At 38.3% G+C, this 22,418-nt stretch overlaps 1 protein-coding gene across 1 annotated transcript in view; it reads right to left on the bottom strand.

Moving 5' to 3' along the window:
- Positions 1-240: 240 nt before the first annotated feature.
- Positions 241-22,418, bottom strand: part of FGF9 (fibroblast growth factor 9) — a 42,207-nt gene continuing 20,029 nt past the window's right edge. The window contains exon 3 of the mRNA XM_032220117.1: positions 241-1,624. Within this exon, the coding sequence (XP_032076008.1) occupies positions 1,379-1,624 (246 nt within the window). The 3' untranslated portion in view covers positions 241-1,378. The remainder of the gene's footprint in view (positions 1,625-22,418) is intronic.

Below are 22,418 nucleotides of genomic sequence, written 5' to 3'. Positions count from 1 at the left end.
GCATTTTTCCCATCAAAGATAATAACCCCCATGGAACTTGTGTAATTTCAGAGTAGATAATCAAGTGCACAATTAAACAAGTTTACAAGAGTGAGAGCCGTGTCTCTGGCCTTTGTTACTACTTGTGTGAGAGAAGCTTAATTGGTACAAAAATATCCTAATAGACATTAGAATGTTTCTGATATTCTGCTTAAGTTTTTTTTTTAAAAAAACCCATACATATTTATGATGTAGCTTTGGTATTATCTGCAGTAGGTTTAACAAGTAGAATATATCATATAGCAACCCTTCTTTTCTTGTGTTTTATATTCCACAATTGGGAAGTTTGTAGATTTAAGTTTGATAAGTTACTTATCAAAGAGGAAATACTACAGACACAGAATTAAAGTTTTGAAGACCCAGTTTTATCTTTAATCCTCAGTAAGAGAGGGAGAGGAAAGGGGGAGATTTTAAGCTATGAAACAAGCAGTCAGAAGAGTAAGCACTCAAGAGTCATGAGTGGTGTGCATAATTTTACAATAATATGGGCACAAAAAATATTGTTGCCTTTAGTACATTAGGATCCCTAGATTCCTCTTTGCCTCCATGCATCTTTATGTTTGACTTGTATGAATGTAATCACACGGTCGTAGCTGTTTGCTGTTGAAATGTTTTCCAGAGCCTATACTATAGCTTCCAATCTACCTATCTGGCCTGTACAGATGTCATTAAAAATAAACTCTATATAATAAATAAATATATAAAATAAATAAAATGTTGCCTTTGGATTTCTATAAATAAATTTAACTTTTTTTAAAAAAAAATCCTGTATTACTAAGAGGTCTTGAAATTCATTAGGGGGTGACTCTCAACTGAGCAGTCAAACTGAAAGTAAGTCTCTTTTTTCCTGTGTGGATTTTAGACAGACCATACCCTCCATGCCTTTGCTTTTGAAAAAAAAATGCAGCGTACACTTGAGCAGGCCACCAGCCAAAATTCTTCATGAGTCAAAGTATGGCAGCTATGCTGATCTAGGATGAAGTATACAACAGACCAAAAAAATTAAAAGCGTGTCTATTTCCCAGCATGCATCAGGCCTTTCCCACCTTCCTTCGTTCTTCAGCTTCTGCTTTCACTCTCAAACATTCTCACTCTTTCTTTCTTTCTCACTCAATAAATCAAGCGATGGGCATAGGCTCTCTTCCAGAAGACAAACCTTTTAAGTGCAGAACACCATCAGCAAGTTTCATCCAAGCCTCCATCATATATTATGCATGCGACATAGTTTGGCAACAGTGGAGCTGATGTGATGACACAGCTAATCAATTAAGAACCCACCGCATGAAACCTTTATAGTGGTTGTTGGTTTTTAAGGGCTCAAGTGAAGGAAATGTCTTTGTCAACTTTGGCTTAAAATATCCTTATATAGTTCAGGGACTTTCTCAGGGTCCACTGGCCTAGGTAAAAAATGCGTGAATTTCTGATGCCGTTTAGTCCTGGTCCCTTCTCTGGGAGTTCCATCTCTATTTAATGCGACATAATATCGTCTTCCAGTGTCCACATGCTTATATAGGTTTGATGAGTATGTGTTATACCAATTCTCTTCAAACTGCTCTCTGAAAAAACACTCCTGGGTTAATTTATCCTGTAAATATAAGAGAGAGAAAAAGTCATGAATGGATTATTTTCCCACAAGGGTGTTGCATTTGGAACAAAGGTGAATAATATTTTTATTTTCCCCTTTATTATTTTTAACTCAAAATGATGAACACACTCAATACTCCTTTCTCTTCCTATTTTCCCCCTAACAACAACCTTGTGAAGTTCAGTTAGGCTGAGAGTAACTAAATATCTTATTATTAAATATCTTATTCCTCCTATTGGTTTCTAATTCATTTCTTTCTTAAGCATCTGAATCTTTGACCAGTTCATAGCTCTACATTATTACTATACTTTTTCTCAGCCTACTGGCTTTCAAATCTATTGGATTACAACATTTCTCATTCAGCAATCTCCCAGGGAAAATTACATCTAAAAGCCATCTTAGTAGGAAGACTAAAATATTAGGATAATTAACTGGATCTTCCATTAATTTCTAAATCCTAAACATTTAAAAATCAAACCATCTTTTGCTTTAAAAAAATAGGATTGTGCCATTTGATGCTACAATTATAAAGACATATATTTAAAAAATGCTTAGAATGTATTTGTGCCAGTGTTGTCCGAAGGTATTTCCAGGGTCATGTGGCCAACATGGCTATACACTGAGAAGTATGCAACACTGTTACTTTTCCACCAATATGGTATCCATTTATCTACTCGCATTTGCATGCTTTTGAACTGCTAGGTAGGCAGGAGCTGGGGCAAGTAACAGGAGTTCACCCATTGCACAGCACTTTGGTCTTGAACCCAGGCTATTAGCTTTCCAGCTGACAACTCAGTATCCTTAACTGCTGAGTCACCACTTCCTTCGGAATGAAGTAGTAGCATAATATTATGATGCAATACTGTAACAGGGTGGGTTTCTCTGTTTACACATAGCATATAATCTAGTAGTTTGTAAAATAGCAAATTGTAGGGCACTTAAACCAACACATTTATTGAGATATACTCTTTAAGAGGGGGTAAATACCTTCAAGATTCAGCTTCAGCCGCAATAATACTCGGGCAAACAATCGATACAAACTCAAGGTAAACTGCTCCAAACTCGATTGCAGAAAATACGACTTCAGCAACAGAGTGGTCAATGCCTGGAATGCTCTACCTGCCTCCATTGTTACATCCTCAAACCCCCATAACTTTAACCTTAAACTGTCTTCCATGGACCTCACCCCATTCCTAAGAGGTCTGTAAGAGGACGTGCATATGTGCACCAGCGTGCCTACCCTCCCTGTCCTACTGCCCCCCATTTATTCGTACCCATTTCCTGTGTTCATGTCCATGTTTATACTTATACATGTTATCTCGTACATGTTTGAAAAACTAAATAAATAAATAAAGATTCTTGCTCCCTAAAGTTGGCTTAAAATAGACATTTTAAAAATCCATTGAATGACAATGAAAGAATAAGACACGTTTACTTTCATTAAGTTTTAGCTCTTAAGAACAACATATAGCAACTAAAAGAAACCTTTTACTATAAAGGAATTAAGAATGTAATGGGAAGAAAGGTTAATGAAGTGAAAAGAAGAAAAGAAAATTAAAGTTACTCTTTAGCTCAAATGCTAATAATATGCTCCACAGATAATGGTTTGCCAGATGACACCTTCTCTAACACTACACTGGCTGCATGCAAAGAAAAACTTTTTAAAATAAAACTCAGTTGCCCAATATCACAGGATTTGATCTACTATTTTTAATTTTAAAAAATTAGCAATGCTGAAGCAGATATGATTGTTTCCCTGGAGTAAGCATCTCTTTCTTATTTATTTACAGCATTACTATACTACATCTATACTAAATATCAAGTGGTTTCCAATATATTTCTACAACACAATTATAATCCAGATATTTTCTTTTCAGGTCATTTATAGCAACTGTATAGCTTTCAAGGTAATCTCCGATAGTTGTAGTTATTTCAGTATCTATGTATACTCATTCAAGCGGCTCAAGAAACCTTTGCTTTGAAATTTTGAATAAAGGAAAATGTAGAAATTTTATACATAAAATGATGAATAAAAATGTTTATATTGCATTGCAGATGGTGAACATATGGGCTTATCTGAAAGGGAAACATCCACTTACATTTCACATAATGAATTCAAGAGCTGTTAGGCAGTGATAGTTACAAGCTGAATATATTTATTGAGAAGGACTACATCATACCCACCACACATAGAGATTATGTATCAAGAGGACTAGAGATTTCAGTACTACAACCAAGTAGAAGATAGAATTCTTCTCACATCCTGCATATGAATTTCCTGAAGGTTACTCATTGAAGGGAATTTTATTGCATGGTATTTGGTATAATTATTCTTATTATGGTCTTAAACTGCCCTTTCAGTGGTGGGAAACGACTTTCAAAGACCCAATGAAAGACAAATGTTCTCAATTCCAGATATGACCTTATGGTGCACACAAAACTTTTCACACTCTGATTTTTATCGTGCTCTTAAGTTTAAAGTAGGGTTTTTTAGGGATGATTTTCTATCCCATGTCTTTTCTTCACTTTTCCCCTTTCCTAGCAAGCTTGGCTGATCTTGAAAGAAACAAAGGACAGGTAGGCCTGGTTATTACTTGGATTGAAAACCACAAGGAAATCACAGAGCTATAGGCTCAATTGGAAAATTAAAAAAAATGACAAAGGGCATGGTAAAAGCTCTTCCACATTGTAAAAAAACAAACCAACACCCCTTCATTGTGATATCTTTGTAATCACCATTAGCTGAGTTTGAGCTTAGGATGTTTTACCTTTATGTTAAATTTACAAATACTGTAAATAATTTTCCACTGTTCTTGCAATTTTAATTATCAAAGTAGTTGTTCATATAATCACCTAACCATTGTAACCCTCACCATGGATTTCTCAAAACAGCCTTAATATCATATGCTATAAACAAACATACATATTAATCAGTATGGAGGGGAAAGATCCTTACAAAGCCTTAGATAGATAAGCACTTTACCCATTACGTTTACTTCAATGCAAAAATTTTAATAAAGAAAAAGAACCAACTCTGATGTTTCAACCTCATTGTGTAACATCAATTTTACTGAATTCTACAATAGGTAAGAGTTGAATGTGTTCTAATAGCCTCCCACAGCTTATCTAAGAAGAAGAATGCAAGCAGCTTTGTAATCAATCTCTTCTTTTTATTTGCTGAATAGTCTTTAAATACAGCACTTGTTGTCTTAACATTTCTTTGAACAATTTTTAAAATTACTTTGAGTTCTTTCAATTGTAAATCCAGATGCTGTATAGAAGTCAAATGAGAAACTGGCAAGAAACTTAATGTTTTTTTAATTCTTATTTTCTTCAGGCAAATTAGATCATATAGAGTTACACTGCAGAATGCTTTCTGATATTAAAAAAGAAGCATGATATTAAATGCCTCTCAGTCTATTCTTGAGTTATTCATTTTTCCATACATATGTGATGCCATGATTTGAAAATAAGTTGCATCTGTAAGATAATTTATTTGTTCTTCTGGAAAACTTAAATTAATTATAAACACCACCACAGGATAGCAGCAGGCTTCCATTTTCAAAATAGAATTGTGATTAGTCCTACAAAGAATTAAAACAGAATACACAACAGGATGGTCTATGATAAGACATAGCATCATATGAATAGGTTAGTTCATGATTATCCAATCTTTTGACTTGCCTGGGCCACATGAAGTAACAAGAATTGTCTTGGACTGCATATAAAATATATAGTAGTTACTGTATATAGATAACAAACTTCCTTTATTTTTTATTTTTAATATGAAACCACATTACCAGCTGTCCAGGGTTGCATATGGTCCACAGGTTGGACATGCCTAGGTTATTTTAGATATATCATAATAAATATGGGATATAACCAACAAAAGTGTGTACAGTAAAGGCTATGGTTTTTCCAGTTAAAATGTATGGCTGCTAAAGTTGGACCATAAGAAAGGCTGAGCATCAAAGAATTGAGGGCTTTGAACTATGGTGCTGGAGAAGACTCTTGCGAGTCCCTTGGACTGCAAAGTGACCAAAACTATCAGTCTTAGAGGAGATCAACCCTGACTGCTCTTTAGAAGGCCAGATCTTGAAGATGAACTCAAATACTTTGGCCGCCTGATGAGAATGAAGGATTCACTGGAGAAGAGCCTAATGCTGAGAAAGATGGAGGGCAAAAGAAGAAGGGGACGTCAGAGAATGAAGTGGCTGGATGGATTCACTGAAGAAGTTGGTGTGAGCTTAAATGAACTCCAGAGATGGTAGAGGACAGGAAGGCCTGGAGGAACGCTGTCCACGGGGTCGCAATGGGTCAGACACAACTTCGCAACTAACAACAACATAACCATAATAATGGTTTACAAAATTAAAGCTTAAGAAAAAAATAGCTTTGAATTCCATGTTTTGCTTTCCATCTTTTTAACATTTTGGCAGTTCTCAATGAGCAAAATGATATTGAGCTGGCCACGTCCACCCCGGCCATGCTCCCCCTGCCCCCCCCCCCCGAGCTCAAACACAACCCCGATGTGGGCCTCAATGAAATCGAGTTTGACACTTCTGTCCTAGAAGGAGGATAGCCAGGCCAAGGTCCATTTGCATCTGAACAAAGGGATATCTGCAGGAATGGTGAATTGATGGCTTCAACTGTGCAGCTATGGAGGCTAATTTGACTTTTCTGATCCTCCTATATATCCTCCCCTTCCTCCATAAGAGCACATTTGTGGGAATCTCAAAAATCCCCTTCCAGCTGCTGAAATCTGGCATAACCATTTTGCACTCTTTGTTATTACAGGTGGGCCAATCACAATTGTCTGATTCCAAAGTCTGCTCTAGTGTATCTTCTCCATGCCCTTTTCTTGGCTACTTCAGTTGCTGCCAGCCAGGAGATACAAGCTGGATTCCCTGGGTATTTATTGATAGCGCTCTGCAATCAGGAACATGGATCACTTATGATCAATTTATCTCCCCTTTTCTTTTCTTTAGAGAGAGCCTTGGTAAGTCTGATGACTAATTAGAGAAGTGAACTCACCTCACTCCATATTAAGAATCATGCCATTAGGAAGACATGCTGAGTGGAAGCAGATATGAAGCCAGGAGTCACATGATCACAACTCAGGTGCTTGGCAATCAGCTCACGGTTACAACCTGTGAGAGGTCACATGACCATAATTTGCCAGTAGTTCCCCCCCCCAAAAAAAAACCTGGCAAAAAAAATCATTAGGGAAGCTGGATTTGCTTAACAAGCTTGTGATTCACTTAATGACCACCATGAAAACTGTTGTAAAATCAGGTTTGACTCACTTTACCACCACAATGACTTATGACAGAAATTATGACCCCAATTGTGGCTGTAAGATCAGGACTACCTGTATCACCAAGGCAGATCTCCCCCATCTTAGACGTGTGCCTTGCGTTTTTCTCCCTGATACAAAACTTTACATTTCTATTGTTAAATTCCATCCTGTTCATATCAGTAGATGAATGAAGCTTATCTAGGCCTTTAGATTCCCGCCCCCCTCAAAAGTATTAACTCTCTTTTCCAGCTCTGTGTCATCTGCAAATAACTCTGTCAGCGTCCTGTCATATCTGTGTAGTCACTAGAATATTAAAATAACCTACTTTTAAGGTCACATATTTACTGAATCACGCAGAATGATTCAGCAAATCTTTTGAAAAAGGTGTGTAAAGAGAAACTAGCTACTATAGACACGGCAGAACTGCAGATTTTACAGGTTGCAGTTATAGAACTTTAGAATAATTTCATAATCTAACAACTATTTTAATATTTCAATGTATTTATTTGTAATATATCTATCTAGTCTTTCCCACTTGTTGGACTATTCATGTCAAGGCCAAGTTACACTGAAGTTGAACAATTTCAAAAACACAGTAAAATTTGAATAATACAGAGACTTAAACTTCTCTGAGATATAGCATGCATTTTTTTTCAACATGGCCATGAAAGATTGTAAGTAAAGAAGAGAGGGCTATCTTCTAACTCTAGTATTAACCAGGGAAGGCATTTTATCTTCTTCCCATCAACTCTGTCTCAGCTACTGAGAAGGATAAGACCTACCCAGCTATACAATGTAGAGAAGATTTGTATAGCATTATATTGCTAGATTTACTAAATAAGGATAGAATTTCCTATTAAAGAGAAATGTTTGCAATTTCTCATATTGCTATATAATTCATACTAAAAATGCTATTATTTTTAATCACTGTATATTAACTTAATTTCAATAGTGTGAAGTTCTAGATCAGTGGTAGTCAACCTGGTCCCTACCGCCCACTAGTGGGCGTTCCAGCTTTCATGGTGGGCGGTAGGGGTTTGCTATAACTCTGCTTTACAAATTTTATAAAGTAAAGTTCCTTCCCTACGTCATAAATCACCATTAATATGGAACCGGTGGGCAGTTAGAAAATTTTACTACTAACAGAGATACAAAAGTTGGCAGTAGGTAAAAAATGGTTGACTACCCCTGTTCTAAATTGACAAGATACTATACTAGACGCGGTGGCTCAGTGGCTAAGACGCTAAGCTTGTCGATCAGAAAGATTGGCATAATTCAACAGCCCCAGGCCTGCCGGAACAGCCCTGTCTTGGTCACTTTACGGAAGGCCGGAAGGGTAGTAGGGGTCCGGATCTCAATGGGGAGATCGTTCCAGAGGGCCGGAGCAGCTACAGAGAAGGCCCTCCCCCAGGGGGTTGCCAGCCGACATTGACCGGCTGATGGAATCCGGAGGAGGCCTAGTCTGTGCGATCTAATAGGTCTGTGGGAGGTAATTGGTAGGAGGCGGTCTCTCAGGTAGCCAGGTCCGTTGCCATGTAGGGCTTTAAAAGTAACGACTAGCACTTTGAAGCGTGTCCAGAGACCAATGGGAAGCCAGTGCAGCTCGCGGAGGATAGGTGTAACGTGGGTGTACCTAGGTGCACCCACAATCGCTCGCGCAGCTGGAAACAGGCTGTAATGGTATCTGGGAGATTGGGGTGAAGAGATCATGTTTAGATATGGTTAGATAGCCTAGAGTGGAGAAAGAGAAAGAGGTTCAGAAGGGACCCTTCCTAGTTTGTTGAGTTATAAAGGAGACAACAGGATAAATGTATTTTCAGACAAGCAACATTATGCATCTTATTATAGATTTACAATAAAGTGGAATTAGCTTATTTGATCATATATTTAAATAGATTTAGAATAGAATAACAGAGTTGGAAGGGACCTTGGAGGTCTTCTAGTCCAACCCCGCTGCTCAGGCAAGAAACCCTACACCACTTCAGACAAATGGTTATCCAACATCTTCTTAAAAACTTCCAGTGTTGGGTCAGTCACAACTTCTGGAGGCAAGTTGTTCCACTGATTAATTGTTCTGTCAGGAAATTTCTCCTTAGCTCTAAGTGCTTCTCTCCTTGATTAGTTTCCACCCATTGCTTCTTCTCCTGCCTTCAGGTGCTTTGGAGAATAGCTTGACTCCCTCTTCTTTGTGGCAGCCCCTGAGATATTGGAACACTGCTATCATGTCACTCCTAGTCCTTCTTTTCATTAAACTAGACATGCCCAGTTCCTGCAAACGTTCTTCATATGTTTTAGCCTCCAGACATATTCTCTGTCTGGTCTATCTGGTAAGGCTTAATAAGGCAGGCAGTGAAGCCAATACTGGTAGCTCACAATTGGGACTGGATCTCAGCTGCTGATTGAAGCAATCGTTAAGTGAGGTGGCCACGTGACGTCTCTTCTCAGTACTCCTGGTGGTGATCATTTAAGTGATCTAAGCAGAGTCCTAGGTAAGGAAAGTGGGATCCTCATAGGGGCTGGGGAAGAATTTAGGAGGCTACATTCAGGAGCTGAAAACCTCCATGCTGAAATCCAAGCAGGATTTTCAGCCGAGTGAAGAAAACTCATTTGGATCCAGCACCAGGCCTACTTGCCTGAGGCACCCCACACACCTTACATTACTGTCTTACCACCTCTTCAACCTCTATCTTATTTCAGCTCCTTCTTGGTCTGAGTTGGCTGGAAGCCAACATAATTCCAGACCATCATTAGACAGACCATCGTAGCTTGAAGAATATCGGCACAGGAAGAGATAATATAGTCCTTAAAATTACATGTGATGGTATCTTTTCATCTGCATCTCATTACAAATTATCTTTTCAAATCAGTTTCGTGCAGAGAGCATTACAATCGTTGGCCTGAGACAAAACGTTTCCTTCTTCAAATACATGGCAGTACGGAAAAGTCTTTTAAGATTTGTGACTTGTTTAAGGCTTCTTGAAATTTAATGCTGGTTAATCTAGTAACTGTCAACAATTAATTTTCAGAATCGACTTACCCCAAGAAAAAATCCATAACTATTTAGTAATTTATGCACAGGAGCTAAGCAGAAATGCGGATAGATAACACAGGCTAGCAACGTTGGTAGCTTCATATCCTCTACCAATTTTAATCTTGGCCAGTAAATCAAGACTGTAAACCTAATTTTAGATATCATCAAACAGAAAGTCATCTCCAATTTAAGAATGACTGTTGATGCATTGCCTGGAAGCAAAAATAAGATTCTGGGAAAGATATTTGAACTGTTTTTACAGTTGAGATTTCCCACAGCTATATTTAAAATAGCTACTTCTTCAAATAAGGTACTCTTTACTATCTAATGATGCTGCATTGGTTTTGACCCATAGCACCTCCTTCTGGGGTGCAGATTCTCTTAAAGACTTTTAAGACCTTGGTACAAAGAAAAAGCAAGTAAAAGATCCATGTGTAAAGTTCTAGTTTTTCTTCCATGCATCTCCCATATTTAAACAGACAATATATCAAGAACTCTTGCAGACCCCGCCAGGCTTTCAGTTTTCCACTTCCTGTCAAGTCAGTTTAAAACTCACCCAAGATTGATCTGAATTGTCTTCATTATTTGCAGCTTTATTCTTATATTAAAATGGTTTAGACATCATCATATCTCTACATTTTTGAGTCTGGAGTTCATAGAGAACACATCCTTATAGTCTTGTTCATTTGTTTTCCTCCCATCCTTGATTCAGCAGGAAAGTACATCTGTATATGAAAAGGGACTGCCTCGCAGCCTACATCAGGAGTCCCCAAACTACGACCCACGGGCCAGGTACGGCCCACCAAAGTCATTAATCCGGCCAGGACGGGACCACAAGGCTACCCTGCCTACATCACGCCCGCTATCCGCCGCCATCAACCCGCCTTCTGGAGGCCGAGACATGTAGACCTCTGGGAGCCAAAAGCACAATTTTGCCTCCCCAGCCTCCAGAGAGAGGGGGGGAGAGAAACACACACACACACACACAAACAGAAGTCCCTCATACATACCCCAAGGCAGCCACCCTGCTTCACTAGCTTGCTTTCCACCCCCAGGAGCATAACAAATTAAAGTTTAATTTGTGTGTATTGTTTGGACTGCTAAATAGGCCACAACCACCCATTCACATGACCACTTAGCAACACCCACCCAGCTTGTCCGGTCCACCAAGAGTCTGAGGGACCATGAATTGGCCCCCTGTTTAAAACGTTTGAGGACCTCTAGCCTACTTTATCAATAATCAGGCCATTTAATGTTGATACTGACACACAATTTAAGTCAGGGTGGTTTTAGGGCAGTGACTGGTAAGTTGCTTACTATGTTTAATCCATCATCCATTAGCGATAGGCAGGAAAAGTAGCCACCAACTGATGAGCATGGCTCATCATACTTTTCTGCCTTATTTACCTTGTAAAATCATTTTAAAGCAAAATCCCCTCATCATCCAATCTTCAGGTATGCAGGGACTACAATGGCTATGACTGATACAGAATTCCCAGCATTTCTAACACCAGGGAGGAAAATGCTATTTTTAACCCATAATTATAATGAGCTGGAGTTGCTTTCTGCGAGTTTTAGTTTAACAATCATCTCTATTCATGCAACAACATGAAAAAGCCAATATCCATAGAATTAAAAACCAGGCTGGGAACAATTAGCTGCTTTATTTCTCAGTTCAGGAATAACTAAATTTAAAGACACCAATGCTTTGCTGCATGTCTCTTTCACATGCATATTCATCTTCTGTACAGTTAATTTCAACTTGGATGCATTTTATGTCAATTATTTAATAATTTGTATGCATTCAATTTTCAACTGAACTGGTGAGTGAAGATATCAGAGAATAGGCCATCTTGCTAGAAATTACATTACACTTTCCTGAGCCCAGAAATTTTTAGCAAAAATTTGAACAGCAACATATATTGCAATTACTGCACTATTTCTCAAAGCTAAAATGGCAGATAGGAGAAAGTGTCTTTTTTTTTTGTTGAGATCAGTGGCCACACACACACACACACACACCTGATCCCACCCTGTAATTCCTCATTAAACAGCCTTCAGGATTTTCTCAAAGTCCAAAGCAAGCACTTCATCCATTATTTACTGAATCAAATAGAAAATCCTATTTAATAATCATATGAAATGCAAGAAAAATATGAGAAAGTTGGGGAAAGTCAATCCAATAAAAATAAATCTAATGCTATTCTAATTTCTGTCAAATCCTTGTTGAGAAAGTTAAGTTCTGGTTCTGTTTATACCCTCCACCATCAAGGTTCTCTCTGACTGTCATAATGTTGGTATTTGAGAATGGTCAGGTTTGTAACTTGTAAACAAAACTAAGTCAAGCAGATTTATTTTTAGAGTCTTTGTCCCATAAATTATATATGAGTGGAGTTACCAATGATGTGGATAGCATGGGTTATTCCAATCCCTACCATGCTTGGTGGATATGTGAAGGGCAATTCATCTAAGGAATCCTTAAGTTAGTGGCAAAAGAGTGATCTGAACAGGAGATGGCCTTTGCACAGATCAGTTTCTCAGCAACTGTATTGTTGTTATTGTTGTTAGTTGCGAAGTCATGTCCAACCCATCGTGACCCAATGGACAATGTTCCTGTCCTCTACCATCCTCTGGAGTCCATTTAAGCTCACGTCTACTGCTTTGGTGACTCCATCCAGCCACCTCATTCTGTCGTCCCCTTCTTCTTTTGCCTTCAGTCTTTCCCAGCGTTAGGCTCTTCTCCAGTGAGTCCTTCTCATTAGTGGCCAAAGAATTAGAGTTTCATCATCAGGCTCTGGCCTTCTAAAGAGCAGTCAGGGTTGATCTCTTTTAGGACTGATCAGTTTGATTGCCTTGCAGTCCAAGGGACTCGCAGGAGTCTTCCCCAGCACCATAATTGAAAGCCCTCAATTCTAAGGCGCTCAACCTTTCTTATGGTCCAACTTTCACAGCCATACATTGCAACTGGGAAAACCATAGCCTTGACTATACATACTTTTGTTGGCAGGGTGATGTCTCTGCTTTTTCAGAATGCTGTCTAGATTTGCTGTAACTAGATTTGCAACTGTATTACAGCACAATAAAAACGTTGCAAATATCTTATTAGACACCCATGACAGAATTTATACCTATTGCCAAATTAAGCTAAAATGTTTTATTATAGGAACCCATGTAGGAGTCCACTCTCCTTCTCTAATATAATAGGTCATATATTTTCATTTCTATTTTTGAATTGCAATTATTTGTTGCATCAAAACCGTCCTTAGCTATAATTTCAGAGGTTGAAGTTTAGCCAGCTCTAGACCACTGAACATTGTCATCCTGCATAATATTCTGGTTTGAGGCCAGTATTTTTCCTCTTTTATAAACATGCCAATAATCTGCAGTCATCTGAGGTCCTGTTGTATGTCTTGCCTATTAAAAATACAACACTGCTGAAGATACACAAAATGCAGCTCAGCTGTATTGTGTGTCCACCAGCCTTGGCCTTAATTGCTTTGAATGGTACATCACTTTTAAATCTGTCTGAGCATTATAGTACAACTAAAATATAGGAATATAGTATTCTTGCTTGAAAATATAAGAAGTTAGGCAAGAGGTATTTTCAAGATCGTTTATTTTTCATTTTTAACTCTATACCTGGCTATACTGGCTGGAGATTTTGAAATAAAATATTCCTCTCATAAGTTTTATGAATACTAGATATTAGTTTTCATGCAATTCAAGGTCAGGATTCAGCAGTCACCTGCATTTTGTGTAGTTCATATATATACTGCATATTATCACATACAATATTACTCTACATAGCAAAAGAGGATTCAAAAAGAATGTTATATTAAAATGGAGAACAGTGGATGGCGAAATTATTCTTACTTATAAATAATTGAATTTCTTCTCCAGTGTTCTACATGTTAAGCAGTGGAAGAAAAGCCTGCCTCCTGGAGTAATAGATGCTCCTTTCGTGGAGGCTTTCAAGCAAAGGTTGGATAATCCTTTACATGGAATGATCTGAGCATTCCTGCCTGCTCATTCACAAGAATACAGACTCAGTGCATGATGGGCTTTAAAAAGTCCAGGGTGTTTTTGACTTTAATATTGTCAATATCAACAAGGACAAAATTGAGATACTTAGATATCTTTTTTATGTCTGGCCTTTGGGGCATAAAAGACTCCAGGGGTCCTTAGTGCTATCTGAGCTTGTTTGTTTTCTTGCAGACATTTAATTACCCAAACTAGGTAACATCATAAGTGCTAATAAGGAATGTGGATTGCTGTCAGTTTATATAAGGTATTCTAGTGGCTTGTCCTTTCAGTGTTGGTGGGGGTTCTTAAGAGATTCTTTGGTTGAGCTGTTTACTGTTAGATTCTTTGGTAATTTCTTGATTGGGGTATTGTTTTCCCTAATAACAGAACACTGAATAATAAAGTTGGTCTGATGCTAATTTTGGAGTTAATCTATGCTGATCTAGGTGCTGATTGTTGGTGAAGAGGTCCTTGGGTCTTTTTGTTCCCATTTTGGCTGCTTGGTTGTCTCTTTTGCATAGTCTATAAATGTTGCTAATGACTAGGTGTTTATTGGTGGCTAATTTGTCAAGAGTACCAGGCTTCTAGAAATTTCCTGGCTTTTTTGGACTTGGCTTGGTCTAGGATGGTCACAATTTCCCAATTGAAACTATGATTAAGTCTGTCTATATGTTGTGAAATTAAATAGTTGGTATTCGTGGATGAGTTCTGCTAGTCTTCTGCCTGTTTGTCCTACATAGTGATTGTTGAAGACATTACATTTTATGTTGTGGATTACTCCTATTTCTAGGGCTGGCTGTGTCTTTTGGTTCCTTTAGGATGATTCGAAGGGCTTTAGTTGGTTTGTGTGGTGGGCTGATTCTATGTGGTTGCAGTTGGTGTTGGTGGTTTCTGAGATATTTGTGATAAAAGTGTCAAGAATATCAAGATACGGTGTCTTGAAAGAGACTTCAATACTACAAAATATGAAGTTCTTGCAAGTCCCAGTTTTTCCTTCCTTCCTTCCCTTTTATAACCAATGAGTCAAAGAGGAGGTAGTCCAAGTCTCTTCCTAGTATTTTTTCTAAAAACTCCAGAACAAATGCACACACACATACACATACACACATATACACACACACTCCTCACTCAGCAGCTCCCCAAGATTACTAGAATAGTTCTGCAATGCAGAAGTGGAAGAACTGGGCACCTCCCTCTGTTAGAAAACATTTCCTCCCCTCAGCTACATACTCATCTGCTCTAGGGAGTATATCTTGCTGACAACAAGAGCCTGCATCCTGAGATTCACAGTCATTTTGTAGCATTGGCAAATCATGGGGATTTAGTTGGAAGGGACCTCAGAGATCTTCTAGTCTAACCCCCTGCTCAAGCAGGAGACCCTATATCATTTCAGAAAAATGGTTGTCCAATTTGTTTTTGAAAGCCTTCAGTGATGGATCACCCACAACTTCTTGGACTGCAAGGCAATCAAACCGATCAGTCCTAAAAGAGATCAACCTTGACTGCTCTTTAGAAGGCCAGATTCTGATGATGAAACTCTAGTTCTTTGGCCACTAATGAGAAGGAAAGACTCACTGAAGAAGAGCCTAACTTCTTGGTTAATTGTTCTCGTCATTAGGAAATTTCTCTTTAGTTCTAGGTTGCTTCTCTCCTTAGTTAGTTACCAACCATTGTTTCTTATCTTGCTTTTTGGTGTTTTGGAAAATAGTTTGACCCCCCTTTTCTTTGTACGTCTTTTGTCTTCGTAGGGATGAAGGTTTCCTGGGAATTGTAGATGAAATTGGTCTATAAGCATAGGCATGAATGTCTGTCATGTTCTTCTATGATCTCTCCAATTCTGGATGGCTCTCCAGTGAAACAGATATTCCAATTATTTTCCTTGCCACTGGAACACAGAATAGTTTCCACTTCATATACCTCTTTTGTACCCATCAAAATGGGAAAGTTTTCTTACAGATTAAGTTGTGTACAATGGAATATGGGCTGAACTTTCATCTATTCAGGCAACTGCAGATAAACTACGAACTATTAGGAAAGGACCAATACAATTTTTGAGGGTCATACTAAAGACAAAAACTTAGTTGAAAGCCAGGTCAAATCCCCTCTACATTTTTGGTACCTTCTTGCCTGTGCATGTCTGTAGTTTGGTTGGGTAAAATCTTTGCCAAAACCAGCCTTTACTTTAAGAAAAGCTCTGATGTAGAATGCATGAAGTGTGAAGAAATGCAGATGTTGGGGTTCTGGACAATAAAATATAGAAGTACAATCTATAAGTTGCATGTGTAAACTATATGGTACTAAAATACAGAAGTGCAAACAATAAGGTATTAAGTTGTTGTAAACAAATTCCGCAGTGTGGTCCAATTGTCTATTAAACAAGAGACCTAGCACCATGTTGTTCCTGAATCTGCTTCTAATGTTCGGTTTGACCATTAAAGGTTTAATGTCAAAAAGATTATGACAAATGGATTTTAATGTCTAATAACTGGAAGAGGGCCTTTTAAAAGTTTGAGGTAAATTGAGATCCACAATTTGAGATCACGATTGACTGGTTTCTGTACCTAAAAACATGTTCCCCCAAAATTGGGCTTTTTTCTAAGCTGATGGGACACCTTGCAAGAAATGAAATGAGCCATTTTTGTAAACAAATCTACAACCCCAAGAATGCCAGTATAATCTTGCAAGAAGTGGGGGGCGGGGCGGGCAGTAAAACCCACTGAAGTGTAATCTCAGGTCATAAACAGGAACCCAGAGGGAGAAGCAAGTCAATGGGTTTTCCATGAATAGACTTTGCTCAGCATCAAACATGACAAGATGAAATGTAATATCTGTCATCACTCTCACACTTGACCATGAGAACTATCTGAGCACTCAATGCAGTTTTAAACACATCCCAATGTCCAGCAGTTCTACTATCATGATTGTGTTACAAATCTTTCTCTCCTTAAAAAAGGTGGAATATATAAATGGTTATTGTGAAATACCACCCTTTCAGATATGTAAGGTGAAAAACCATCTTGCAGGGCTCCCTGGATATTATCCATCCAAGACTTGGGGTAAGCATCCTGTTGTTGCTGCACTTTCATTTGATCTGGGAGATCAACATTCTGCCTCTCTGCCCCAATCTTTCAGGAAGGTCTAACTCCTGGGCAATGGCAAAGTTACAGCAGGGGGAGATTATCATATCCTGGTTTATGTGAAAAGACATTTAATAGCCTGTTCTGTGAGTCAGGGAAAATAAGATACAGGAATTGAACTGGGAGAAAAACTGTGCCCACCTGATCTTCCAAGTTCTATAGGTAAATGGTAAAGGTTCCCCTCACACATATGTGCTAGTCATTCCCAACTCTATGGGGCAGTGCCCATCTTGGTTTCAAAGCCGAAGAGCTAGCGCTGTCCAAAGATGTCTCCGTGGTCATGTGGCCAGCATGATTAAACGCTGAAGGAGCATGGAATGCTGTTACCTTCCCACCAAAGGTGGTTCCTATTTTTCTACTTACATTTTTCATGCTTTCGAACTGCTAGGTTGGCAGAAGCTGGGACAAGTAACCAGAGCTCACTCCATTACACAATGTTAGGGATTCAAACTAACAAACTGCCGACCTTTCTGATCCACAAGCTCAGCGTCTTAGCCACTGAGCAACCACTCAGCGGCTAAGTTCTACTTTTTGCAGAACTCCCAAATTCACATGGTCTGTGCATACTTGTATTAGGTGATTTGCCCTTCTAGGAAGTGTCTCCATTGCTGGAATGCTGCAATGCTGTATTAGCCATTAAGCAGACTTAAGCACATGGTTAAGGAACCTGGCCCAAAGCGGGCACCACAAAATTGAGAAAGGAAAAAAAAAACAATGAAGATTTTGTACAGTTATGTACAAAGGAGGGGCATCAAGATTTGTTAGTGCTTAGGGCACCAATGAGTCTTAATCCAGCACTGGAATACTGCCTTCATATTATTGTATTCAGCTAATAGAAGCAATTTAAAATAAAATGCATATGACAAGAGATCCATCCTGCCCTCGTTCTGTGCCTGAAGAACTACTTCAGCCACTATTTCTAAAGCATTAGCTCACATCATGAATTGGAAAGTGATGTTTGGACATCAGAGTAGGAGCTGTAATGAGAAAAGATCTTTCTATTTCTGAAATGCTGTTTGCTTCTGAATAGACCATATGGATGTATGTCCTGTCTTTAGTAGATGCAGTCTGCAAATTTATGAACTTTTAGAAAAACCATAAAAGGTATGGATCCTTCACATTTTGAGGTGTAATTGCTGTGAAAGTATGGCTTGTAGTTCTAAAGGATTCAGCAGAAATCCTGTAACTGAAATCATCCATACGTTGGAGATCAAACACACATTTCTCCAATGTAGCAAAAAGCTTGTTTGTGGAGTCTGTTAAAAATCCTTCTAGCAAGGGTTGTGTGTCAGGGTCTTCCCCCCCCCCAAAAAAAAAATCAGTATGTCATCCAACATATTTGCCCAAAATATCAAAAACCTGTAATTCATAAATCTGAATCATGAATCATAAAATTCTACTTTACTGAAAAGGGCTATAGCAACAGACTCTTACAAGACTGATTATATTGTTCCATCGCTCCCTCTTATACCCCTCGGAATCAGGGAGCAGCCAGTCTTTTCCTAATATTTTCTCTTTTCTCAAAGCTCAGGGCAAGCTTCTGCACATTTTCTTTTTGCAATGGTTTCTGAATCTTTTTCCCCAAGGTCATCTCCATGGCTCCCTACATTTTACACGACTTTAGTAACCACATTCTCTGAGTGTCTGTAGGTCTTTAAACGTCTAGCATGGCTGTCACCCTGGAAGAGGGAATTTATAACAATTAAACTATTTCAGCACAGGCTGTATTTGCTAATGGATACATGTGTCATTTGGCAAGTGTCAGTACTGCAGTGTCAGCATCCAGCCACACTTCTACAGCTTTGGCATATACAGCCCCCAGCTTTTTAACCCTGTACCAGTATGGTACTTGAAATAAGCAATTATCTTGAGCACTATTTGTTGGCATATGCTTCAAGAACCCAGGAGTATAGGAAAATATACAGCGACTCCAGACCATAAATAGACTATCTGTGCCACTATAGGCAGCTGTTAAAATGTAGGTATTAATTATGCCAGTGTCAACAAGACCCTAAAGGATCATGAATATTAGATGATACATTTCATTGAAACTAATGGAATTACACTACAGCCACTTTTCATCGCATTGCAGTTTAGCAATAAAGTCCATCTTCTGTTGACAGCATTTCAAGTCAATTCTTGGGGGACAATGCCCCAAGCATTTTTCCTATGCAAGCCCCACAGTGGAAATGGGAATTTCCACAGCATATGGCCCAAACATACCATTGCCAAGTATTTCATTAAGCTTTGTGTACATTTCAGATTCAACAACAACAAAAAGTTTATCTATTTCAACATGGCATTAAAATGTCCATAGGTACCTATTGCAAAATTAACCGAGGAAGGAAAGATGCCCACTCAGATTCAAAACCGGTTACTTACCAAACCAATTTCATTAGTAAAATAAACCAGTTTCAAGCATTTGGTTTTGATACATTTAAAGATTTGTTTTACACTGCAGTAGCTAATAAGTAACATTGTCTTTTTTAATTTGAGTGCTTGTTTCTACACAAACTTGATTTCAGAACTAAAATACTTCAGACGCCCAATAGTTGTTTTCAATCTTGTTACACAATTAGCAAATGATATGGCTAATTTACATATTTTTCATAGGTTATATTGTAAGCCAATTTCTAATATGAAACCATGAATATATAACATAAGTACAGTTGCATTTCTCAGTGTCATTGTTTTGTCTTAGAAGGACTCTTGGGACTCGGCTGCAAGTTACCCACAGTTGTTTCAAAAGGAGATGGGCAGCAAATAAATTTAATAAATAAATAATGCTGTAATAGAACCTCAGTTTGGTAATTTTTCCGTAGATCTTTTTTTTCCTTTTTAAAAAGAAAGCTAAATATATCTATCTTTAAGCTTTTTTTCCCCTGTAAATTCTTAAAATTCTCCCTTAAATCATCAAATATTTGGAAGGGATATATGGTTTTACAAAAAGAGGAATGGAGATCTGGCCCTATTTAACATTTCTTCCATTTAAGGTGAAGTAAAGGTTCCCCTTTATATATTTATATATATATGCTAGTCGTTCCCGACTCTAGGGGGTGGTACTCATCTCCGTTTCAAAGCCGAAGAGCCAGCGCTGTTCGAAGATGTCTCCGTGGTCATGTGGCAGGCATGATTAAATGCCAAAGGTGCATGGAATGCTGTTATCTTCCCACCAAGGATGTCTCTATTTTTCTACTTGCATTTTTATGTGCTTTCAAACTGCTAGATTGGCAGAAGCTTGGACAAATAATGGGAGCAGCGCTAGGGATTCGAACTGCCAAACTGCCAATTGTTCTGATCAACAAGCTCAGCATCTTAGCCTCTGAGCCACCACGTCCTATTTACTTACATTTTATTTATAAAATAAATAAATTAATTCTTCCATTTACTTACATTTTATTCCCCTCATTCAAATTACAGCATTATTTAAAAGCCAGAACAACTGCAGAGTTCTCTTTTGATTGTTTCACATTCTGAAAGGTTCCAGAAATTCAGATATATTGATAAAATTTGCAAATACAGAACTTAATGGGGGTATACCATTATATGAAGAAATGTATAACTTGGCTCTTACAAATTTATTGCCTTTTATTTATACATGTAAATGTTTTGAGAATTGAATTCTACTCATTTGAATGAGTCTAGGTTAGGAAAGGCCAAATTAAATTGAGGGAGAAATACAGCTAATCCTCCACTTAGGACCACAATTGAGCCCAAAATATCTGTGGTTAAATGAGACATTTGGTAAGTCAGTTTAGCTCCATTTCACGACCTTTCTTCCCATGGTTGTTAAGTGAGTCACTGCAGTTGATATGTCAACTTAGTTGTTAAGTGAATCTGGCTTCCCCATTGACGCTGCTTGTCACAATGTCACAGAAGGGAATCACATGACACTGCAACCATCATAAATATGAAGCAGTTGCCAAGTATCCGAATTTTGATCACATGATCATGGGGATGCTGTACAGGGCGTAATTCTGAAAAACTGTCATAAGTCACTTTTTCCAGTGCCATTGTAACTTTGAACAGTCACTAAATGAATTGTTGTAAGTCGCAGACTACCTGTAGAGAGACTGAGAGTGGTCTTCAATTGATTTAGTTCTCCTCAATTGACTGAATACTACAGTACTACTTTTGATAACACAATTACATAACTTCATGCCAGCACAAAGCAGTTTTTCCTCTGACTGCCCGCCTGTACTAATTCCTATTCAAAAAGGAATGAGGCAAACGTGCATTCTAGCCCTACATTTTCCATTTTAACTCCACGAGCCAAACTTTAACAATGAACTACATCACACTAAACTGGCAGTCCTTCTTTATACTAATGACACAATATCTTATCCACAACACAAGTAAAATTAAGGCAGAGAATCTAAGCCCTGGGCCCCATAATGTAGACATTACAACTTAATAATCAGCATTCCAAGACAAAAATCAGTGATCATTATTCAAAAGTAGGATAGGCACAATTACTACCATATTTTTGGAGTATAAGATTTACCGGAGTATAAGACGCACCAAGATTTTGAAGAGGTAATTTTTTTCTAAAGTTTTTGCACTCTGCAGATCTACCAAACCCTCTGCATGCCTCATTTTTTGTGGGTCCGTTTTTTGCCAAAAAAAGAGCACGCATAGCCTTTAGGAGGCTTATAGAGTGCGCCAGAGGACTGGGGGGGGGGGAAATGAGCACAAACGGCCCATTTTTTGCCCTCCCCAACCCTCAGGAGCACTTTGCAGGCCTCCCAAACCCTCTGCACTTCCATTTTTGTGAAGGGGGTGGGGTTTTGGGAGGCCAAAAATGCTGTATTCAGTCTATAAGATGCACCCAGATTTTCACCCTCTTTTTGAGGGAAAAGGTGTGTCTTATACTCTGAAAAATACGGTATTTGAAAATGACATCTACATAGAACAAATCAAGGCCTTAAGTATCGGGGACCATTTTTAAAATCTCCTTCTATTTGGACGAAAACAAATAAGTACTTTCACTAGTCCATAAGATTGCTAACCGTTTTATTTTTACTAGTAGAAAAGAAAGTGTCACATGCCTGTTGCCATAATCATTTAAAATGGTAAGGGGACTAGACCTCAGATTTCCTCCGATATGGGTTTCAGTTATCATGGGGGGGGGAAAACCTGAATCAGACCTCATGTCTTTTAGCCCAATTTTTGGTTTCAACTAGACATGAGAGCACAAATGTGGAGCTGAAACAATATATCTTTCATACTGGTCTCCTTGTGTAACTGGAACACAATCTATGCTATTACACAGTTTGTCTATGGAAGACTTACAATTCAGCCAGC

The sequence above is a fragment of the Thamnophis elegans genome, chromosome 6 (genome assembly GCF_009769535.1).
Source record: "Thamnophis elegans isolate rThaEle1 chromosome 6, rThaEle1.pri, whole genome shotgun sequence".
Lineage (NCBI taxonomy): Eukaryota > Metazoa > Chordata > Lepidosauria > Squamata > Colubridae > Thamnophis > Thamnophis elegans.
Note: the sequence above shows the minus strand (reverse complement) of the source record. Positions and strands in the feature narration are given on the sequence as shown.